This window comes from Plutella xylostella, chromosome 3, assembly GCF_932276165.1.
Source record: "Plutella xylostella chromosome 3, ilPluXylo3.1, whole genome shotgun sequence".
Classification (NCBI taxonomy): Eukaryota; Metazoa; Arthropoda; class Insecta; order Lepidoptera; family Plutellidae; genus Plutella; species Plutella xylostella.
This window is the reverse complement of record NC_063983.1, coordinates 3293647-3319156: the sequence shown is the minus strand read 5'-3', so window position 1 is coordinate 3319156 and position 25510 is coordinate 3293647. Positions and strand designations below refer to the sequence as shown.

Below are 25510 nucleotides of genomic sequence, written 5' to 3'. Positions count from 1 at the left end.
TTTTCGTAACATGAGCTTGTAAGGATGCCTATCGGTGCAAGGTATAAGTAACATAAAGTAGTAGACAGCAATTGTCGTGATTTTCCCGCTGATAAAGCGTCCCCAAAGCAGTTTTTTTTCAGTTTCTGGCTTCTAAGAGTACCTTCTTAAATCACACTATAATCTTTAATAAGCTTTAGTAAAGAGTACAAAACTTACTAAAGTCAGTAGCAGTATGCCTAGACACACAAGGCTCTTTATCGTGCGACAGCCGTGCACACAATGACCGCGCGGAGACGCCTCGCGCGCGCGACCAGTCGATGCAGACTGAGACCAGGGAGAGACACTCTTCTAGGCAGAGCAGGCTGCTTTGAGACTGTGGATGGAGAAATGAGTCAGGAATTAGTGGTGACGGTGGAGGAAGCATAATGAAATCTGCACATGTCATGTAGATTTATGACGTCTAGATTGTGTTAACCTACAAACACCTAGTTATTCAGAGTAGTGGACAACGGTCCAAGCTTATCATAAGCTTATGCAAGGTAGTTTACCCCCACAAATAATAAGTAGAATAGAATAGGGGTACGCGTGGATGCAAAGTAATGAAGGTATAGGTTGAGATCTCCTGCAGCTTGATAGATCAACAAACATAGACAGACAAACATAGATAGTCTAGTAGTTGTCGGGTAAACTAGGCCGAAGAGAGAGGATTGTGGCGATCCTTTGATACAGGCATAATGTGTGATTGACAGCGTTTTAGGCTGATGATACTGAGGAAAATAAAAGAACAATAAATACCTTAGCCGTGCATGGTTTAACGTGCAGCGCGCACGCGACGCTCTTCCACACGTCGGCCGTGCACTGGGACGAGTTCTTCAGCGGCAGCTTAAAGTCCGCCAGCTTCACGTATCTGCAAGTAGACACTTATATTATTGACGGAAGTAAAATATCATTTCGGTGCATCGGATGCACTGCATCCTAACGCCCTCCTAGCCGAAACTCAACAAACGGGCCACAGTAACCAATCATTAAGACTAGCCTGCGCTAGATTGGAGTATCTTCCCCACGTGTCTGTTTCATTACTTTCATCACCCAATGGGACTGAAGACCGACTGAAACAGCTAGATTAGACCGACTTATATAAGAGTGTGTGTGTGACTCACCCGCTGACCATCTGGTCGGCGACCACGAGGTGCGCGTGCAGGTCGGCCGCGGCGGTGCAGGCTCGGAACAGCTCCGTGTGTCGCTGGTTCATGTGTGTGTGTGTGTGTGTGTGTGTGTGACTCACCCGCTGACCATCTGGTCGGCGACCACGAGGTGCGCGTGCAGGTCGGCCGCGGCGGTGCAGGCTCGGAACAGCTCCGTGTGTCGCTGGTTCATGTGGCTGCAGTATGTCAGACCGGAGCAGCCGAGCGAGCAGGGCGCCTCCACTGGGGAATAATAGGTACACACGACATAAGTATGGACTAGCTTTACCCATTACCTTCACTTCGCTTTAAAGTAAATAGTCTTTTTACCGCCATTGAGCGCGTGGTGCCTAGATATTCCCTTAGGTTTATCTCACTGCGGACGGTCCTACACATTTTAGAACGTTTGTTTCAATAGGCTTTTTGCTAGGTTCGCTATAGGTGCTTGGCTTTCAGCCATAAGGCTGCTTAATTATTATATACGTAGAATCAACTTCAGTTGCCATGGCTGATAGGTATAGCGTTTGGAAGCCGTACCTATATTTCTAGCAATAAACGAGTGTTGACTGTTTAAATGATTAGTTTTTATTATTAGTCGGTAACGTACCTTCTTCAAGACACTGCGTGAGGTCATGCTCCTGCGGGTCGCCGCGGCAGCTGGAGTAGAACTGCTGCCAGTTGGCGAGCCAGCCCGCGTTGAACGTGTCGAAGCAGAGACGCTTGCAGTGGATCGTCTTCGCCTGAAAGATGCATTAATGTGTATCGAGATGGTTCGTATAATATTACACACGGTGTGACTCGCCAGTTCTGTTTCTTGAACTTGTCTTTACAGCGTGTGGATGATTTGGTGATGAGACAAGGACGTAGGACTGATTGACAGGTGAATAGTTTGACTAGTTGCCTACTGTTCCAGCAAGATTAAGTAAACTCCTATGAGGATGGCCAATGAGAGCTATAACCAAGCCTGCTCAGTGCGCCAATTAAAATAACTAACACCCATACAAAGAAGACAATCTAACCAAAACCCACCTTATAGCAGCAGTGCATCTTGGCGGTATCATGGGGCAGTACATCGTGGTCCCTCGGGCCGTCCTGCCGCAGGAAGCACTGCCACATGTTGTCCCGTATGGACGGCGGCCTGCACTTTCGAGGATGTCTCGAGATAGGAGGAACAGCTATAGAGTAAAGCTTCTCGAAACAAAAAACGATCGTTTCGATCGAGCAATCGGGACGTTTAGTAGAAGAGCGCTCCGAAACCCCGTTTTTTCCTGAGCTAAAGAGTGCTTCCAAGCGCATGTGATACCTACAGAACCTATTGACAGGTTGGTTTGTATAGGTCTGTGGGTCAGAAGTCGCATTTCTGGTGTGTTGATTAATCAACACGACGAATGAATCCAAAACCCACCTTATAGCAGCAGTGCATTTTAGCGGCGTCATGAGGCAGCACATCGTGGTCCCTCGGGCCGTCCTGCCTCAAGAAGCACTGCAGTTGCCTACTGTTCCAGCAAGATTAAGTAAACTCCTATGAGGATGGCCAATGAGAGCTATAACCAAGCCTGCTCAGTGCGCCAATTAAAATAACTAACACCCATACAAAGAAGACAATCTAACCAAAACCCACCTTATAGCAGCAGTGCATCTTGGCGGTATCATGGGGCAGTACATCGTGGTCCCTCGGGCCGTCCTGCCGCAGGAAGCACTGCCACATGTTGTCCCGTATGGACGGCGGCCTGCACTTTCGAGGATGTCTCGAGATAGGAGGAACAGCTATAGAGTAAAGCTTCTCGAAACAAAAAACGATCGTTTCGATCGAGCAATCGGGACGTTTAGTAGAAGAGCGCTCCGAAACCCCGTTTTTTCCTGAGCTAAAGAGTGCTTCCAAGCGCATGTGATACCTACAGAACCTATTGACAGGTTGGTTTGTATAGGTCTGTGGGTCAGAAGTCGCATTTCTGGTGTGTTGATTAATCAACACGACGAATGAATCCAAAACCCACCTTATAGCAGCAGTGCATTTTAGCGGCGTCATGAGGCAGCACATCGTGGTCCCTCGGGCCGTCCTGCCTCAAGAAGCACTGCCACATGTTGTCTCGTATGGACGGAGGCCCGCACGCCGGCTCCAGACCCTCGAGGATGTCTCGGGAGAGGCGCGCGTGGCGTAGGACTGACTGGCAGGTGGACCGGCAGGCCAGGTTGTGGGATTCGTGGCAGCAGGGTAGGTCTGGAAATAGGTAGGTATCTATATTAATTTGTGAGTCCTTCAGACCATTACTGTAAGTATACACTAGAAACTTATGGAGTCTGTCGCACCCTGGGCAGTTAGCGACAGCATTTGACAGCAACTTATCTGACACACAGTAGGTAATTCATTTGTAGATTGTCCCGACACGTGTGTAAAGAAGGCCGTGAGGTTCTACTGGATAAGAGCCTTTCATGAGGCAGGAGACGTGATATCCTACCTACATAAACTATGTGACCCTTCCATCCTCTCTGCCTCGATAGTTGAGTAAGCAACAAAAGAACAGAACTCACATTTAGCAGTGTCCTCATGCACGGTGGACGCAGTGAGGTCTCTAAGGCACTGCAATAAGGGCGGGGATTGCTCGCACTGCTCCTCTGCCTTGTCTTTGGCGTTGATATCCACGTGGTCGTGGCCCAGGCGCCAGAGGACCTTCTGACAGGCCGCCTGGCAACTCAGAGATTGAGTTTGAGCTGAAAATGTAAAGAGTATAGGTTTAATGATGCTAAGTGCAATCAATGAATAGAGACCGAGTAATAACATAACAACCACCCGGTCAAGATTTAAATAATAAAGTAGCCACACCCTCTTTCACAACGTAAGTCATTTTAAAGGACCCTTTTACTGGCATACTGCTTGTGAAATCGACCATCCCATGTCATATTACACTACCTAGATATCCAATAATTAGTCCACTGCAACAAACAAATACTCACAACAGCACCGCTGAGCATCCTCCTGCTTCTCCACACAATCAAAGAAAGCCAGTTCATCAGACCGCCTGCAAGCCAGCGCGGTGGCGTTGGCGGCGGCGGCGCAGGCGGCGCGGCACCCCGGCGCGCGCGCCGTCTCGCAGCACACGCGGCCCCACCAGCCCGAGTCGGAACTCGCTACTACCTCTGGAAATTGATGTGCGATTTGGTGATTAGGTAGGTAGGTGTAGGCTATTGTGGACTATTGTTTTCGAAGCTCTACCTTGTCGTATTTACAAAGTGAAGGTGCAGACGAGCTGTCGAGTGTAGACCGCAATCGAATTTGGTTACCTTAGTGGTTAGATGAGGAAGGCCGAGGACAGATTGTTGTAGCGATCGTTGGAAGAATTATACCAGTAATAAACGAATGTGAATGATGATTCAAGATAAAATGTGTCGTTAAAACATTCCTTTATTACTTCTATGGTTAAAAACGACCCTACTAATACTAAGGCGGGAAGTCATAGTTTTAGATGTAAGTTATAGATGTAAGTTATAGATGTAGACAATACATACACGCATAGAAATGTTATACGACTTGTGCTTACCCTCAATAGTCCTGTTCATACAGATCCAGAACTCCACCTGAAAGACAATAAAGAACGCACTTTAGAATAAAAACTTCCATTACAATTTAAAGTTTTTTTTTTTTTATAAAGAATTATAATTTTTTTTAATTATATTTTTTTTATAAAAATTATCTTATGAAATTTAGTAAAATTATACCTCTGTTCAAAAGTGGGGATATGGAGGACCCTGCAAATTTCAGGCCTGTCTCGGTTCTTCCAGTTTTGAGTAAAATATTTGAGAGGGTCATACTCAGTCAGATGCTTTTGCATTTCAATGATGCTCGATTGTTTCATAGCCAGCAGTATGGTTTTACAAAAGGCAAATCAACAGCCGATGCCGGTACTGCGTTGATTAAGCACATATTTGACGCCTGGGAAGACCATCACGATGCTATTGGAGTCTTCTGTGATCTGTCGAAGGCGTTTGATTGTGTAGACCATCAGACTTTAATTTCGAAACTTAGATACTATGGAATAGGAGGAAAGGCTTTAGATTTGATATCTTCATATTTAGACAAGAGACAACAAAGGGTCGATATTAACAATACTAAATCACAGGGGGCTCATGTAAAAATAGGCGTCCCTCAAGGATCTATTCTAGGACCATTTTTATTCCTCATTTATATTAATGACTTGCCTTTTATGGTTGAAAAATTGACTAATATAGTTTTATTTGCTGACGATACTTCTTTGCTTTTTAAAGTTAAAAGAAGAGAAAATAATTTTAATGAAATTAATTCAATTCTATCTGACATACACGATTGGTTTACCGTTAATAATCTTCTATTGAATTCTAAGAAAACGAAATGTATTAAATTTACACTGCCGAATGTTAGACAATGCGATACTAACATTATTCTAGATGGGAATAAATTGGACCTAGTTAATGATACTGTCTTTCTTGGGATGACTATAGATTCAAAGTTACAGTGGGGACCTCACATTGAAAAATTGTCTGGAAGGTTGAGCTCCGCAGCTTTTGCTGTACGGAAAATTAGACAGCTGACCGACGTTGAAACTGCCAGATTAGTTTACTTTAGTTATTTCCACAGCTTATTATCGTATGGCATTTTGCTTTGGGGTAGAGCAGCTGATATTGAAACTATATTTGTATTACAGAAAAGAGCCATCCGCTCTATATACAAACTTGGTTCCAGGGATTCATTGAGAGAACTATTTAAAGAAATTAACATCCTTACAGTTCCATGTCAGTTCATTTTTTCCAATTTAATGTATGTACGAAAGAATATTTCAACTTTTGATACAATTGGCAGTAATCATGACATTAATACTAGGAACAAGCATAAGCTGGCTTTTCCAGCGATGCGTCTGGCGAAAGTTAATAAATCGTTTTTAGGGTACTGTATTAGATTTTATAATAAGCTTCCAGCAGAAGTTGCTCAAATGCCAGAGAATAAGTTTAAGTGTTACATTAAAGAGAAACTCAGTAAAAAAGCTTATTATAAAATTGATGATTACTTAGAGGACGTTAATGCATGGCTGTGATAAGTAGTTAGCTCTGCTCATATTATTATAATAATAATTATTAAGCTTATATGTATTGTATACCAACTAGTTTTAAGTCTTTTTTTGAAAAGATGGCTCAGGAGTTTCTTGCCTCCGTTCTTCTCCTTAGACAGAAAGAGCCCCCCCTTATCCGAACGGAGAGTAATTTGTAAAAATTGACGTTCATCAGAAAATTTTATATTTGTACGATGAATAAAAAAATTTGAGTTTGAGTTGAGTTTGAGTTTAAAGAATCCTAGCACATGTTATTTGGTAATTGAAGCCGATGTAACCGGAAACCTCCCCAATTACAATACAATGCCGATAGGCGGTTTATTGATGAATGAGGACGTATTTTACGGACAAAAACTTAGCGATCGCTGAATAAAGAGTATTGCATTACAGCCTCCGGGTTTGAAGCTAAACAAATCATGTTGTGAATTTATGGCTTTTACATTATCTGGCTATACTAGAAGAGACTAACTAAGATAAAATAGAGGACAATAATTCTGTAACTCAGAGTAGAAGACAAACACAAGAGAGTTTACACGTTAATGGAATGCGTACAGTCATAGATTTTTATGTATACTGTATACAGCTCCCTTCGAGTGGACTAAGTATAGAAAGCATCATCCCCAATCACCACTAAGAACAGGTGAAAGGGGAGTAAAAGAAACTATGTGCTCACAAGTTGCGGAGTGCAGAACTTGTAGATGTTGGGCAGCGTCTCCTCGCGCGTCGCCGACCCCTCCTCCGCCTCCGACATCTGAAACAAACACACTTATTTAGTCCAGTACTTATAGGACAGGATAATATACAAACTATTAAACCAACCATGAATGAAGTCGGTAAGGACCTGCCCAACTACAGGCACCTGGAGAGCGACTGCAGTAGAGACGAGTGGCGACTTGTGTCTGAGGCCAAGATCCACTTCGGGTCGCTGAGCAAGCCAAGTAAATATGTAGGTAAGTATACCAATCTACCAACCAAAAGGTATCCAAGAACATACAAAATAATTAAGCTTGCATGGTATGTAGTGTAGAGTATATTTGCCCTATCAGAGCTTGTTCTATCATCGACGAAGCTATTATTCATTCTTTGCTCGGGTAATAAAAATATAAGGCTCACCTCTTTATTTATTTATTTCAGTTCGACTAGCACCTGTATAACAAAGCAGATAAAGATTAAAGTAAACAATAGTAAGTCATTAAAAGTTTTCTCTGATAGCAACATGGTAGGTACGAAGAAAAACTATGAAAGCCATTATAAAATGCTTGACGATAAAGGCAATAATTGGTAGGAAATGCTTCCAAACTATTAGCAATTTAGCACCTTAATTATGACTAGTACTTAAAAATATTGGATATATGGGTAATATATTGATAAGAAATCTTAACCCTTTACTTCATACGAAGCCATAAATGGCTCTTGGAATTTAATATTTTATTCTACCCCAACCAAAAAAAATATTTAAAAAATGATATCGCTATACTTTTAGTCACTTCTTTGTTTATATAAACATATTTTTTTTGTCCATGGTATGTGTCATCTGCGAATATAATCGCAACTTATCCCAGGTGCAATGATTGCTTTCTGTGAATGTGATTTTTCTGAAACTTTGAAATTCTGCAAAAAATATAAAAAGTACGTTGTTGGTAGTAAAAAAAATGTTTTCCTTTTGTGCATACCTTATATTTTCTGGAACTTGTCAATTAATTAATTATTATTAGTTTTATATATCTTATTTTCTCAATTATCTGAGAAAGCCATTTCTGGCTTCCTATGCGTTGAGGCTATAATATTTATGCCAGAAATGGCTTCCTATGCACTCGTACATACATACTAACTAGATTTTTAACCTATCTTTTCAGAACAAATACTTCGCTTATTTATACCTAAAAAAATACAATACCTGATGTTGACTCCTTACGTAATTTCACTAATGACTTATTTTACAAATTTTAAAATTTACTAATTAACTAAATTTACTTGTATTATTTAAATATATATATATATATATATATATATATATGTTCTGATTTAATAATAATTTGTCACTGATAAATTGCTGATCCGAAAAAAGAGCTGTAATAAAGCAATTCAGGAATTGTGATAGTATTTATTTGCCTCCTGCAGTAGTCCAGCTACCATATCCCAGGATAGATGGCAAGGGAGACTCCTCAATGTTATCAAATGCTAGCAGAAGAGTCAATCTTACAGGTAGACACGAATCTCCTGGACCATCCCAAAAAAAACGTTAAACTGTACCTGTAGAGATGAGGACCTGCTTTAGCTGTGTTTGAATTTGACAGAAACAAACAGAATTAACCATTTTTCAATCCAATTATGAAAAGTTTATAGTTTTGGTATGTCTAATCAGAAAATTAATTATATGAAATATTTTCACAAAAACTGATATCTGTCTATGTAGTTCATGGGAAGCCATAAATGGCATAGATATACCAAGTACCAGTGCATACGAAGCCATTTCTGGCTCCTAATTTTTTTTTCTAAAATAAAGTAGCTAATTTTTTTTTTTACTTAAAAATGTTGTTATTATCCCTTATTAAACGATATTCAAGAAAAAAATATTTTTTATCTCAATCCCTTCATAATTCATGCAGTAGAGGGTTAAATAGAAGTTCATTTAAAATCTCATATGAATTTGCTTTCGCTCTAATTCTCAAAAGATAAATTAACCTAATAAACTGCCAGATGAATAGAAGCCGCGCCGCGAGACTAATAAAATTGTGCAACACAACATCATACTAACAAGAACACAGACGGTAGCTGCTAACATGTGTTAGTTTGTTATTGTAGCACATTACAAGCAATTTATTTAATGATTCAAACTAGGAATGTCTACTCGCCTTCTTAAGGCACAATTGCAACAGTATATTTTCAGTCTTTTTCAGGGTCTAGAATTCAATGAAGTTTTGATAAGGATCCCATTATAATATCTGAGGTTTGGTTTTATCCTAGTATGTACGTACTACATTTGTTTGACTTATTAGAGAATTATTAAATGGGGCAATTTACGATACAATTTCTGTCTTTATGATTGATATCGGTCAGTCTCGGTAAACATGCAGTGTTAAAGGTTATCTATCTATGATTTTCAACAAGTCTCTATTTACATTTCTAGACTTCAAAGTGAAAAACTTTCTCTTTAAATTCGACGTCACAAAGATTATTTTCAATTAGTCAGACTTTCTATTAGTTAGCTATGCACCAAGTCAAATGAGACAAACTAATAAACCATTCCAAGGCAACCTATAATTTCATCCCGATTGTCAACTCGAGTCGCTCACAGATATAAAATTGCATCGATTAACGTCTCGCCATCTCGAATATCTCACATACACGGAACAATTGCTATTGTATACAAATCAAATGTCGTTTCAACGAGTCTAGGGCCACGCCGTGATCGGCAATCATCGTTTGTTACTCGCAAATTGTTCACACTCTGAACTCGAGTGCTGAATATGACCAGTGTGAAGTTGGCAGCCTAAAGTTAGCAGCCTAAGTGTAGGCGACCAAATTAAGTAGGTTACGATTTGTACCACACATATTATTCAAAATTAAGGCTAATTTCATATTACTAATAAATACAAATGTATTAAATAATGAAAATTTAAAACATCAAATGACAAAACCGCAAAATAAAAAGCAAAATAATTTTTTAAAAATCTATTATCCATAAGTGGATGACGTTTCAACCACGAAGGAGTCGGAAAGCCACGACCAGACCTAGTTTAAATCGAAGGCTGGTTAAGTAACACCACCTGAAAGAAGTTTTATCAACATTGAAAGAGGATTACAGGTGTCAGTAAGAAGAAGAATGCTGAAATCTGGGGAAAAAATACATATTTCACAAAGTTTTTTAAAAATTTCAGCCGAAAATGCATATAAGACCACAACGTCTGCTAGTTTTTATGATCGGCAATGATGATTACTGAAAATCATTTTCAGGATTTTCAGCTCACATGAGTACCTCTTCAGTTATAGGTAAATAGGTATTTAGCGGCCTAAGTCGAAATATTACACTCATACCCTCAGATACCCTAGAAGCAGGTGGAAAGCCACGACCAGACCTAGTTTAAATCGAAGGATGGTTAAGTACCAACAGCTGAAAGAAGTTTCATCCACATTGAAAGAGGATTACAGGTTCCTATAAGAAGATGAAAGCTGAATTCTGGGGAAAAAATAGACATTTCCCAAAGTTTATTGAGATTTTAGGTGGAAATTCTCATGAATCCCCTAGAAGCAGGTGGAAAGCCACGACTAGACCTAGTTTAAATCGAAGGTTGGTTAATAACCAACAGCTGAAAGAAGTTTCATCAACATTGAAAGAGGATTACAGGTTCCTGTAAGATGATGAATGCTGAATTCCGGGAAAAAAAATACACATTTAATAAAGTTTATTGATATTTTAGATGGAAACCCTCATGGATCCCCTAGAAGTAGTTGGAAAGCCACGACCAGACCTAGTTTAAATCAAAGGCTGGTTAAGTACCAACAGCTGAAAGAAGTTTCATCAACATTGAAAGAGGATTACAGGTGTCAGTAAGAAGAAGAATGCTGAAATCTGGGGAAAAAATACATATTTCAGAAAGTTTTTTAAAATTTTCAGCTGAAAATGCTGATAAGACCACAACGTCTGCTAGTTTTTATGATTGGCACTGATGATTGCTGAAAACTATTTTCAGGATTTTCAGCTCACATGAGTACCTCTTCAGTTATAGGTAAATAGGTATTTAGCGGCCTAAGTCGAAATATTACTTTTATACCCTCAGATACCCAAGAAGCAGGTGGAAAGCCACGACCAGACCTAGTCTCAATCGAAGGTTGGTTATGTACAAACATCTGAAAGAAGTTTCATCAACATTGAAAGAGGATTACAGGTGTCAGTAAGTGGAAGAATGCTGAATTCTGGGGAAAAAATACATATTTCACAAAGTTTTTTAAAATTTTCAGCTGAAAATGCAGATAAAACCAATACGTCTCCTGGTTTATATGATCGGCAATAATGATCACTGAAAACCGTTTTCAGGATTTTCAGCTCACATGAGTACCTCTTCAGTTATAGGTAAATAGGTATTTAGCGGCCTAAGTCGAAATATTACACTCATACCCTCAGATACCCTAGAAGCAGGTGGAAAGCCACGACCAGACCTAGTTTAAATCGAAGGTTGATTAAGTACCAACAGCTGAAAAGAAGTTTCATCCACATTGAAAGAGGATTACAGGTTCCTGTAAGAAGATGAAAGCTGAATTCTGGGGAAAAAATAGACATTTCCCAAAGTTTATTGAGATTTTAGGTGGAAATTCTCATGAATCCCCTAGAAGCAGGTGGAAAGCCACGACTAGACCTAGTTTAAATCGAAGGTTGGTTAGTAACCAACAGCTGAAAGAAGTTTCATCAACATTGAAAGAGGATTACAGGTGTCAGTAAGAAGAAGAATGCTGAAATCTGGGGAAAAAATACACATTTAATAAAGTTTATTGATATTTTAGATGGAAACCCTCATGGATCCCCTAGAAGTAGTTGGAAAGCCACGACAAGACCTAGTTTAAATCAAAGGCTGGTTAAGTACCAACAGCTGAAAGAAGTTTCATCAACATTGAAAGAGGATTACAGGTGTCAGTAAGAAGAAGAATGCTGAAATCTGGGGAAAAAATACATATTTCAGAAAGTTTTTTAAAATTTTCAGCTGAAAATGCTGATAAGACCACAACGTCTGCTAGTTTTTATGATCGGCACTGATGATTGCTGAAAACCATTTTCAGGATTTTCAGCTCACATGAGTACCTCTTCAGTTATAGGTAAATAGGTATTTAGCGGCCTAAGTCGAAATATTACACTCATACCCTCCGATACCCAAGAAGCAGGTGGAAAGCTACGACCAGACCTGGTCTCAATCGAAGGATGGTTATGTACAAACATCTGAAAGAAGTTTCATCAACATTGAAAGAGGATTACAGGCGTCAGTAAGTGGAAGAATGCTGAATTCTGGGGAAAAAATAGACATTTCCCAAAGTTTATTGAGATTTTAGGTGGAAATCCTCATGAATCCCCTAGAAGCAGGTGGAAAGCCACGACCAGACCAATTTTAAATCAAAGGTTGGTTAATAACCAACATCTGAAAAAAGTTTCATCAACATTGAAGGAGGATTACAGGTTCCTGTAAGAAGATGAATGCTGAATTCCGGGAATAAAAATACACATTTCCTAAAGTTTATTGAGATTTTAGATGGAAAGCCTCATGGATCCCCTAGAAGTAGTTGGAAAGCCACGACCAGACCTAATTTAAATCAAAGGCTGGCTAAGTACCAACAGCTGAAAGAAGTTACATCGACATTGAAAGAGGATTACAGGTGTCAGTAAGAAGAAGAATGCTGAAATCTGGGAAAAAATACATATTTCACAAAGTGTTTTAAAATTTTCAGCTGAAAATGCTGATAAGATCACAACGTCTGCTGGTTTGTATGAGCGGCACTGATGATTGCTGAAAACCATTTTCAGGATTTTCAGCTCACATGAGTACCTCTCCAGTTATAGGTAAATAGGTATTTAGCGGCCTAAGACGAAATATCACTTTTATACCCTCAGATACCCAAGAAGCAGGTGGAAAGCCACGACCAGACCTAGTTTAAATCGAAGGTTGGTTATGTACAAACAGCTGAAAGAAGTTTCATCAACATTGAAAGAGGATTACAGGTGTCAGTAAGAAGAAGAATGCTGAAATCTGGGGAAAAAATACATATTTCAGAAAGTTTTTTAAAATTTTCAGCTGAAAATGCTGATAAGACCACAACGTCTGCTAGTTTTTATGATCGGCACTGATGATTGCTGAAAACCATTTTTAGGATTTTCAACTCACATGAGTACCTCTTCAGTTATAGGTAAATAGGTATTTAGCGGCCTAAGTCGAAATGTTACACTCATACCCTCAGATACCCAAGAAGCAGGTGGAAAGCCACGACCAGACCTAGTTTAAATCGAAGGTTGGTTATGTACCAACAGCTGAAAGAAGTTTCATTTACATTGAAAGAGGATTACAGGTGCCTGTAAGAAGAAGAATGCTGAATTCTGGGGAAAAAATAGACATTTCCCAAAGTTTATTGAGATTTTAGGTGAAAATCCTCATGAATCCCCTAGAAGCAGGTGGAAAGCCACGACTAGACCTAGTTTAAATCAAAGGTTGGTTAATAACCAACAGCTGAAAGAAGTTTCATCAACATTGAAAGAGGATTACAGGTTCCTGTAAGAAGATGAATGCTGAATTCCGGGAAAAAAAATACATATTTAATAAAGTTTATTGACATTTTAGATGGAAACCCTCATGGATCCCCTAGAAGTAGTTGGAAAGCCACGATCAGACCTAGTTTAAATCAAAGGCTGGTTAAGTACTAACAGCTGAAAGAAGTTTCATCAACATTGAAAGAGGATTACAGGTGTCAGTAAGAAGAAGAATGCTGAAATCTGGGGAAAAAATACATATTTCACAAAGTTTTTTAAAAATTTCAGCTGAAAATGCTGATAAGACCACAACGTCTGCTAGTTTTTATGATTGGCACTGATGATTGCTAAAAACTTTTTTCAGGATTTTCAGCTCACATGAGTACCTCTTCAGTTATAGGTAAATAGGTATTTAGCGGCCTAAGTCGAAATATTACTTTTATACCCTCAGATACCCTAGAAGCAGGTGGAAAGCCACGACCAGACCTAGTTTAAATCGAAGGTTGGTTAAGTTCTAATAGCTGAAAGAAGTATCATCAATATTGAAAGAGGATTACAGGTGTCAGTAAGAAAAAGAATGCCGAATTCTAGGGAAAAATACATAATTTACAAAGTTTTTCTAAGTTTCCAGGTGGAAATCCTCAAGGTACCACTAAGACTGCTGGTTTATATGATTATTACAGATGATTGCTAAAAATCATTTTCGGTATTTTCATATCAGGTGGATAATTTTCGGCACACGGGAAGTTTGGTACACTTTTCTGAATAAAAATTAAAAATTTGTATTTTCCACCTGCCTTTTACAGCTGTAGCTCTAAGGTACGTGGTATATAATAAGTTTATAGTATGTGAAATTATATCATTAACCTCCATTTAAATTTTCATTGATATCAAGACAAAAATGAGCATTCTACGTTGTTTAAAAGTTAATTTGTTAAAAATATTTTGTCTCGGGTTCGTCGTGGCGGCAATGCTCTTTTCGATATACCAAAACTACTGTTGAAAAAATAATAACTCAATTTTAAAAATTAAATTCGTTTTAAATGGAAATTGAGGCAATTTAGTGGTTGAAATATTATTAAATAAAGCACTTTGGAGCATAATTTTACTGTGTGTATATAAGATATTAATATTATTTAGGTACCTAATAAGAAAATAAATACCTATCTGATCTGTATAAAATTGTAATATACCTAGTTGTAGTAGGTGTACTTCGGTGTTGAAATTAATACTTTTGTTTTTTTTGTTTGTCTTTATAAAATTATGTCCAATTATAGTGTTCATTTATTGTTTTAAAATTTTTGTTTGTATATTTTTTGTGTTAGTTAGTATATATAATAATTAAGGACATTGTTTTTATTTTTCTTACTTTTTGTTGCTTAGACATTTTGTTGTTATTACTCCTTGCAGTTTCTGCTCTTATTAGTTGCTATTAGATATATAATATGTAACTAGATATGAAAATTGATATCTGTTTTGTATCCAATTAGGGGTTGTAAAAAATAATAATATATTTTTGTGTGACGATTAATAATATTATAGAGGTATTTCGCACATAGTTAATTAATTCTTTTTTTGTTTGTCTTGGTCATATTATGTTAAATTAGATTGTGCATTTATTTTCTCATACTTGTGTGTAAATATATATATTTTGAGTTAGTTTAGAACTGCTTATACTTAAGTACATAGTTTTTATTTGCTGCATAGACATTTTGTTATTGTTATTCTTGGTGTTATTGTTATAATCAGATGTTGAAATTAACATAATATGTTTCGTATTAAATATAATATAAGTAATAGGTAATTTGGGGTTGTGAAAAATAGTATTTTGTGTCACATTTGAAAAAGAATTCCTTTCTGTTACTCCTTTGTAATTTAAAAATTGTAGTTAATAAGCATTAATACGATTAAAATTATAATAAAGTCCACTAGGTAGTATCCTGTTTCATCATGAAGGTAAAAAAACAATTCAGTATTTCTGAAATTAAAAAGTATTTGAGTACAAATAACATACAATGCGGTCCAATATCACATAGAAAAAATAAGTCCTGTATATATGTCGATATATGCGAAAAAAATAAGGTAAAAAATAATGCTGAAAACCGAAAAAGAATTTATAACCTGTGGATAAAACTGTATAATAGCTCGACACCAACCAAAAAAAATAATTCAAATGATCCTGAAATCCAGCAACTGGAAGAAAAATCAGCTGAGAAAAGCTATGAACCAAATTGTAGTAACGCAAGTAAAGAAGAAATTTGCGCGCAAACTACAATATCATTAGCAGAATTGGTTAATGTCTCAAACCCTCAAAATAAAGAATACGATTACAGTACGACAATATTAGATGAAATTAATATGTCTCCAGAATCGGACAAAAGCTCAAAAGAAATATTAATTTCTAGTCCTGAAATAAGTGAGAGTCTACCACCGGGTAAAATAAAAAACGGTAAAGATCTTATAACAAAGAAACAGGAAGTAAATTTTTCCGATCAAAGTTATGATCCTTTAATTGATTCTTGGTGTTACGCAAATCAAGAAGAAACTCACACGCGATCGCCAATTATATCCACTGAGTTGGTTAATAACTATGACCCAAACCCTAACAAGGAAAAATTGATATATATTTCTGACGAAGTTATTGACAATTCTAATGATGTTAATATGATAAGAATAAATGAAACCGGAAACAATTCTGCAAACAAATTGAACTCCGAAATTGATGTGTCTCCAGAATCCGTCAGAATTCCAAAAGAAATATTGAACATTTCTAGTCCTAAAATGACTGAAATTCTACCCCGTGGAAGTAAAAATACTGGCGAGTTCCTGACTAAAAGTAAAAGTGATATAATAGAAGGATCCTGCAATATAGATGATAACCTTTGGAAACATTTATTTGATGAAAATAATAAGTTGAACGAGATGTATTATTCATACATAATAAAACGACTGATTCGTAAATTTGTGAACAATGTTTGCATAATTATTTTTAAATATCACAAATATTTAAAAGATGGCAGCGTCACAATTATGGCTAAATGTAAACATGCTAATTGTAAAAAGTTTAAAATACATTTAAAGGAACAAAGGTGTGCTGTGTTTAGCCAGTCAATAAATTATTGCCATAAAAGTTTACTGACTGGAGCACTAAAAGGAGTGGAACGAAGTATCTTCAAAAAGAAACTATTGAAGTCAAAACCGTTTTCAATTAAAAAGAAGACTCTTTTAAAAGTTGACAGCAACTTTTTGCGTGAAACAAAAAATTTGAACACAGTTAAATCCGACTGTGTTATGCGGAAGATACGATCAGAAGCTTTAGCGCAAAATGATAGAGCTAAAAATGACTTATTGGATTTATATAGATACCAAAATGACCATCCAAATTTTGTTAAAGAAGTGGCTTTTCCATTCTGCATCAAAATGTATTCTGCTGAGCAGATAAAAGTTTTAAAGCAGCAAGAAATGCCTCTCTTGCATATGGATGCTACTGGAAGCATAGTGCGAAAACCGGACATTGACGAACTTAAAAGAGATCAAATGTGCAAAAGAATCTTATTCTATGTTGGTGTAATAACGGCAACACCCAACCATCGGCTTTATCCTCTTTTTTCCATGTTGTCTTCTGTACATGATACAGCTACAATAGTGAAAATATTAAACGATTTCAAGTTCCACTGTTTCCAAAACTACCGCTGGCCTGTATTTTCTGGAGTTGTTACAGATTTTAGCATGGCGCTCATAAATGCAGCTTGTTTTTCGTTTAATAATGAAACACTGTTAATGTATCTTAATAATTGTTTCAATCTTGTGATATCAAATGAAAGCAGCAGTGCCGAAAAAGCCCTAAGCGAGACACAAATTGAAAATGGGGTCACTCCATTATATCTTTGCGTAGCTCATTTAATGAAATGTGGGTGTAAAGATATTGATAAAAGCAGTATACAAGATAAAAATTTTATCAAAGATCTATTTGCTAGGCTATTCCTCTGCAAAACTCTGGAAGAGATGAGCCATTTGGTGAAGCGCATGTTTATTCTGCTCAACACAGAATATTTTACCACAACTGTTTTACAGACGCTAGAACACTTAAAATCAGACAAAACCAAGGATTCAGAAGTGGAAACCCTTGTAAATTCTGTTTCGATCAGTGAAACATGTGAGGTAAATGCGCCACAATACAAACAAAATAAATTTTACCTTTATTTCGAAGGTATTATACAGAACACAATAATAGAGAGCAATGCGGTCGAAAGCCCGAACGGGTTTTATGATCCGTCATTGTTTAAAACAATACTGACAAAATATCTTCCGTTTGTACCTATGTGGACAAACATAATGAAACCAAAAAGATTGAGTAACGCTCCGGTAGAAAATTATTTTGGGCAGTTAAAGAAATACACATTGGAAGGGCAGCAAAACGTGAAAGCTTCGCAATTTATTAGAAAATTGACAGAAGATGTTGCAGCTTTATCCAAAGAGATTTTAAGTGAAATTCCTAAAACTGGTATTTCAAATAAAAAAACGAATATCATTCCGATTGAAAATGCCACCGAAAAGTGGAACAAGAAGAAGAAAATGCCTTTTAGCCGGTTCGAAGGACGACATTTGAAAAAAAAATTTAAGGCAATTGATATTCACCTTGCAGAGGACGAAAAATCATTGGCATGTGCCTATTGTGGCCATGGATCACATGTTGATTCACCACGCACTGATTGGGTCCAGTGCGATAAATGCACGAAATGGGTTCACGCAACTTGTGTTATAAGATATTCGGAAGTGAATGAATATGAGTACAAAAAACTCACAAAGGATGAGTTCATTTGCGAGATTTGTGTTATTACACAGGCTGATACGTCATATTCATTCATTTATAATATGAGTGACGATGACGAAGTAATAGAAGTTATCAACGGTGACCTTTCGTTTTTTGACAATGGACTAGTAAGCGATCCCGATTATTACAGATTCAGCCCTGAAGTAAAAGGGTACGTTGTCACTAACATGAATGACATAGAGCATGCTATACAAAATTTACAAATAATTGACTTCGAGTCTCTGAATGAAAGAAACTACATCACTAATTTTGTGGTTGACCATATTTTACATATATTTAATAGTAAAAATGGGATGCCTTATGCCCTGGTTAGTGTGGAAAAGTCCTCCCTGATATTCAAAGATTATGAAACGGGTGCATCATTTTGGGAATCAATTTCAGTAACCACTGAAAAAGACACACTGTTCCCTATATGCATTGGTAGTCATTTTACTATGGTCATCCTGTCAATAAAAAGATGTGAGGTAATAATTATTGACCCTTTGGGACATGAGGAATCATACGCAGGAGAATATTTGTCAAAGGTTCAAGAGGCACTATCATTCAAAAAAATAGAAACTGCGAAACAGCTAAGGCTGATACATCCGGAGCATGTCATACAAAGTGACTATTATAATTGTGGGGCCATCATTATATACCTTGCCAAACGGTTAATGAAACAGAAAAGTTTAAAAAAGAATAAAAACTTCGACAGCTACCGTAAGATAATAAAAAGAACATTGTTGCTAAACAGTGACGACATGAGAAACATCTGTCTCATTTGTGGAGCATCGGTATTAGAAACCTATTACCGTTGCAATAAATGTCTCCGCAAAATACACCATGTTTGCCTGATCTCCATGAGAGAAATAAAACTAGGAATTACTCTAGAAAAAAAATTAAAACAAAAAATTTGCGATTTATGTACGTTGCACCACAATTAAGCCAGCATAGTTGATCGGAAATAAAATAAGCCATCAGGCGTAAAAATAGCCCTTGATTATTTAAAATACCTATTAACCTATAGCTTGAGAAGTACTTATGTGATCAAAATACTTCTCGGCCATCATCCTTGCCGATCATATAAACCAGCATTCGTAGTGGTGCCATCCATATTTTCACCTAAAAACTTTGTAAATTTGTATTATTTCCCCAGAATTCTTCTTACTGTAATCCTCTTTCAATGTTGATGAAACTTCTTTCAGGTGTTAGTACTTAGCCAGCCTTTGATTTAAATTAGGTCTAGTCGTGGCTTTCCAACTACTTCTAGGGGATCCATGAGGCTTTCCATCTAAAATCTCAATAAACTTTAGGAAATGTGTATTTTTTTTCCCGGAATTCAGCATTCATCTTCTTACAGGAACCTGTAATCCTCCTTCAATGTTGATGAAACTTTTTTCAGATGTTGGTTATTAACCAACCTTTGATTTAAAATTGGTCTGGTCGTGGCTTTCCACCTGCTTCTAGGGGATTCATGAGGATTTCCACCTAAAATCTCAATAAACTTTGGGAAATGTCTATTTTTTCCCCAGAATTCAGCTTTCATCTTCTTACAGGAACCTGTAATCCTCTTTCAATGTGGATGAAACTTCTTTCAGCTGTTGGTACTTAATCAACCTTCGATTTGAACTAGGTCTGGTCGTGGCTTTCCACCTGCTTCTAGGGTATCTGAGGGTATGAGTGTAATATTTCGACTTAGGCCGCTAAATACCTATTTACCTATAACTGAAGAGGTACTCATGTGAGCCTAAAATCCTGAAAACGGTTTTCAGTGATCATCATTGCCGATCATATAAACCAGCAAACGTATTGGTTTTATCTGCATTTTCAGCTGAAAATTTTTAAAAACTTTGTGAAATATGTATTTTTTCCCCAGAATTCAGCATTCTTCCACTTACTGACACCTGTAATCCTCTTTCAATGTTGATGAAACTTCTTTCAGATGTTTGTACATAACCAACCTTCGATTTAGACTAGGTCTGGTCGTGGCTTTCCACCTGTTTCTTGGGTATCTGAAGGTATAAAAGTAATATTTCGACTTAGGCCGCTAAATACCTATTTACCTATAACTGAAGAGGTACTCATGTGAGCTGAAAATCCTGAAAATGGTTTTCAGCAATCATCAGTGCCGATCATAAAAACTAGCAGACGTTGTGGTCCTAACAGCATTTTCAGCTGAAAATTTTTAAAAACTTTCTGAAATATGTATTTTTTCCCCAGATTTCAGCATTCTTCTTCTTACTGACACCTGTAATCCTCTTTCAATGTTGATGAAACTTCTTTCAGCTGTTGGTACTTAACCAGCCTTTGATTTAAACTAGGTCTGGTCGTGGCTTTCCAACTACTTCTAGGGGATCCATGAGGGTTTCCATCTAAAATATCAATAAACTTTTTTAAATGTGTATTTTTTCCCCAGATTTCAGCATTCTTCTTCTTACTGACACCTGTAATCCTCTTTCAATGTTGATGAAACTTCTTTCAGCTGTTGGTTACTAACCAACCTTCGATTTAAACTAGGTCTAGTCGTGGCTTTCCACCTGCTTCTAGGGGATTCATGAGAATTTCCACCTAAAATCTCAATAAACTTTGGGAAATGTCTATTTTTTCCCCAGAATTCAGCTTTCATCTTCTTACAGGAACCTGTAATCCTCTTTCAATGTGGATGAAACTTCTTTCAGCTGTTGGTACTTAATCAACCTTCGATTTAAACTAGGTCTGGTCGTGGCTTTCCACCTGCTTCTAGGGTATCTGAGGGTATGAGTGTAATATTTCGACTTAGGCCGCTAAATACCTATTTACCTATAACTGAAGAGGTACTCATGTGAGCTGAAAATCCTGAAAACGGTTTTCAGTGATCATCATTGCCGATCATATAAACCAGCAAACGTATTGGTTTTATCTGCATTTTCAGCTGAAAATTTTAAAAAACTTTGTGAAATATGTATTTTTTCCCCAGAATTCAGCATTCTTCCACTTACTGACACCTGTAATCCTCTTTCAATGTTGATGAAACTTCTTTCAGATGTTTGTATATAACCAACCTTCGATTTAGACTAGGTCTGGTCGTGGCTTTCCACCTGCTTCTTGGGTATCTGAGGGTATAAAAGTAATATTTCGACTTAGGCCGCTAAATACCTATTTACCTATAACTGAAGAGGTACTCATGTGAGCTGAAAATCCTGAAAATGGTTTTCAGCAATCATCAGTGCCGATCATAAAAACTAGCAGACGTTGTGGTCTTATCAGCATTTTCAGCTGAAAATTTTAAAAAACTTTCTGAAATATGTATTTTTTCCCCAGATTTCAGCATTCTTCTTCTTACTGACACCTGTAATCCTCTTTCAATGTTGATGAAACTACTTTCAGCTGTTGGTACTTAACCAGCCTTTGATTTAAACTAGGTCTGGTCGTGGCTTTCCAACTACTTCTTGGGGATCCATGAGGGTTTCCATCTAAAATGTCAATAAACTTTATTAAATGTGTATTTTTTTTCCCGGAATTCAGCATTCATCTTCTTACAGGAACCTGTAATCCTCTTTCAATGTTGATGAAACTTCTTTCAGCTGTTGGTTACTAACCAACCTTCGATTTAAACTAGGTCTAGTCGTGGCTTTCCACCTGCTTCTAGGGGATTCATGAGAATTTCCACCTAAAATCTCAATAAACTTTGGGAAATGTCTATTTTTTCCCCAGAATTCAGCTTTCATCTTCTTACAGGAACCTGTAATCCTCTTTCAATGTGGATGAAACTTCTTTCAGCTGTTGGTACTTAATCAACCTTCGATTTGAACTAGGTCTGGTCGTGGCTTTCCACCTGCTTCTAGGGTATCTGAGGGTATGAGTGTAATATTTCGACTTAGGCCGCTAAATACCTTTTTACCTATAACTGAAGAGGTACTCATGTGAGCTGAAAATCCTGAAAATAGTTTTCAGCAATCATCAGTGCCGATCATAAAAACTAGCAGACGTTGTGGTCTTATCAGCATTTTCAGCTGAAAATTTTAAAAAACTTTCTGAAATATGTATTTTTTCCCCAGATTTCAGCATTCTTCTTCTTACTGACACCTGTAATCCTCTTTCAATGTTGATGAAACTTCTTTCAGCTGTTGGTACTTAACCAGCCTTTGATTTAAACTAGGTCTGGTTGTGGCTTTCCAACTACTTTTTGGGGATCCATGAGGGTTTCCATCTAAAATGTCAATAAACTTTATTAAATGTGTATTTTTTTTCCCGGAATTCAGCATTCATCTTCTTACAGGAACCTGTAATCCTCTTTCAATGTTGATGAAACTTCTTTCAGCTGTTGGTTATTAACCAACCTTCGATTTAAATTAGGTCTAGTCGTGGCTTTCCACCTGCTTCTAGGGGATTCATGAGGATTTCCACCTAAAATCTCAATAAACTTTGGGAAATGTCTATTTTTTCCCCAGAATTCAGCTTTCATCTTCTTACAGGAACCTGTAATCCTCTTTCAATGTGGATGAAACTTCTTTCAGCTGTTGGTACTTAATCAACCTTCGATTTGAACTAGGTCTGGTCGTGGCTTTCCACCTGCTTCTAGGGTATCTGAGGGTATGAGTGTAATATTTCGACTTAGGCCGCTAAATACCTATTTACCTATAACTGAAGAGGTACTCATGTGAGCTGAAAATCCTGAAAACGGTTTTCAGTGATCATCATTGCCGATCATATAAACCAGCAAACGTATTGGTTTTATCTGCATTTTCAGCTGAAAATTTTAAAAAACTTTGTGAAATATGTATTTTTTCCCCAGAATTCAGCATTCTTCCACTTACTGACACCTGTAATCCTCTTTCAATGTTGATGAAACTTCTTTCAGATGTTTGTATATAACCAACCTTCGATTTAGACTAGGTCTGGTCGTGGCTTTCCACCTGCTTCTTGGGTATCTGAGGGTATAAAAGTAATATTTCGACTTAGGCCGCTAAATACCTATTTACCTATAACTGAAGAGGTACTCATGTGAGCTGAAAATCCTGAAAATAGTTTTCAGCAATCATCAGTGCCGATCATAAAAACTAGCAGACGTTGTGGTCTTATCAGCATTTTCAGCTGAAAATTTTAAAAAACTTTCTGAAATATGTATTGTTTCCCCAGATTTCAGCATTCTTCTTCTTACTGACACCTGTAATCCTCTTTCAATGTTGATGAAACTTCTTTCAGCTGTTGGTACTTAACCAGCCTTTGATTTAAACTAGGTCTGGTTGTGGCTTTCCAACTACTTCTTGGGGATCCATGAGGGTTTCCATCTAAAATGTCAATAAACTTTATTAAATGTGTATTTTTTTTCCCGGAATTCAGCATTCATCTTCTTACAGGAACCTGTAATCCTCTTTCAATGTTGATGAAACTTCTTTCAGCTGTTGGTTATTAACCAACCTTCGATTTAAACTAGGTCTAGTCGTGGCTTTCCACCTGCTTCTAGGGGATTCATGAGGATTTCCACCTAAAATCTCAATAAACTTTGGGAAATGTCTAATTTTTCCCCAGAATTCAGCATTCTTCTTCTTACAGGCACCTGTAATCCTCTTTCAATGTTAATGAAACTTCTTTCAGCTGTTGGTACGTAACCAACCTTCGATTTAAACTAGGTCTGGTCGTGGCTTTCCACCTGCTTCTTGGGTATCTGAGGGTATGAGTGTAATATTTCGACTTAGGCTGCTAAATACCTATTTACCTATAACTGGAAAGGTACTCATGTGAGCTGAAAATCCTGAAAATTGTTTTTAGCAATTATCAGTGCCGATCATATTAACCAGCAGACGTTGTGGTTTTGTGCGCGTTTTCAGCTGAAAATTTTAAAAAACTTTGTGAAATATGTATTTTTTCCCCAGAATTCAGCATTCTTCCTCTTACTGACACCTGTAATCCTCTTTCAATGTTGATGAAACTTCTTTCAGCTGTTGGTACTTAACCAACCTTCGATTTAAACTAGGTCTGGTCGTGGCTTTCCACCTGCTTCTAGGGTATCTGAGGGTATGAGTGTATTATTTCGACTTAGGCCGCTAAATACCTATTTACCTATAACTGAAGAGGTACTCATGTGAGCTGAAAATCCTGAAAATAGTTTTCAGTAATCATCATTGCCGATCATATAAACCAGCAGACGTATTGTTCTTATCAGCATTTTCGGCTGCAATTTTTAAAAACTTTCTGAAATATGTATTTTTTCCCCAGATTTCAGCATTCTTCTTCTTACTGACACCTGTAATCCTCTTTCAATGTTGATGAAACTTCTTTCAGGTGGTGTTACTTAACCAGCCTTCGATTTAAACTAGGTCTGGTCGTGGCTTTCCGACTCCTTCGTGGTTGAAACGTCATCCACTTATGGATAATAGATTTTTAAAAAAATATTTTGCTTTTTATTTTGCGGTTTTGTCATTCGATGTTTTAAATTTTAATTATTTAATACATTTGTATTTATTAGTAATATGAAATTAGCCTTAATTTTGAATAATATGTGTGGTACAAATCGTAACCTTCTTAATTTGGTCGCCTACACTTAGGCTGCTAACTTTAGGCTGCCAACTTCACACTGGTCTGAATATGTGAATACATAATGCTCTCCGACAGTCAATTGTTTTGATTGTGCCTTGTCTGCAGCGACTTGTTTTTGTGAGAGAGGGGAATGTTAGGAAGATGAAACGGATGGAGACAAACTATGTAAAAGTATAATATATGTATCTAGTAGGTACTTCCTTAGGTATTATCTTATAACCGGTAGCAAATTTATTACTTCATCAATCTTTATCAATCATTTCGAAAGTCAAAAAAAATCGATGCATACGTAATACCTACATAAACAAACAGAAATATGAATAGTTATAATTTTATGTACTTAACTCGAAAGTCTATAGTTATGGTAAAGAACTTAATAATTTTGATAGACAACAGCAATTGCAGAGACACGGTATTAATCGGACGAAGTGGGAATCAACAATGATGCACCTTTACCCTGGGGAGTTCAGCTGAAATGTGTGGCATAAATATGCATCAGGGCGCAGGCATACCAAAAATATCACTTATTATTCAATCCTGTGAAGCCATTTGTCAATGGCGACAGAATAAAAAGTGTTCAGTTGAATTTAAAAGATGCGTAGCCCTGTCCCGATTGTCCCTTTGAATTGTGGTCACATTTTGGTTATGAATCTTTTAATCTAGATTGGTAAAATCTAATATGATCTACCTTCAGTGCCTCGCT

General features: G+C 37.2%; 1 protein-coding gene across 1 annotated transcript in view; it reads right to left on the bottom strand.

The window, feature by feature from the left end:
* The window catches only part of LOC105390805 (reversion-inducing cysteine-rich protein with Kazal motifs), a 56868-nt gene that overhangs the window by 6759 nt on the left and 24599 nt on the right, over positions 1–25510 (bottom strand). Inside the window, exons 4-12 of the mRNA XM_048622693.1 lie at positions 6921–6998; positions 4706–4742; positions 4122–4304; positions 3699–3878; positions 3164–3387; positions 1774–1906; positions 1268–1409; positions 778–889; positions 199–355 (exon numbers count right to left, since the gene is read on the bottom strand). Of these exons, the coding sequence (XP_048478650.1) occupies positions 199–355; positions 778–889; positions 1268–1409; positions 1774–1906; positions 3164–3387; positions 3699–3878; positions 4122–4304; positions 4706–4742; positions 6921–6998 (1246 nt within the window). The remainder of the gene's footprint in view (positions 1–198; positions 356–777; positions 890–1267; positions 1410–1773; positions 1907–3163; positions 3388–3698; positions 3879–4121; positions 4305–4705; positions 4743–6920; positions 6999–25510) is intronic.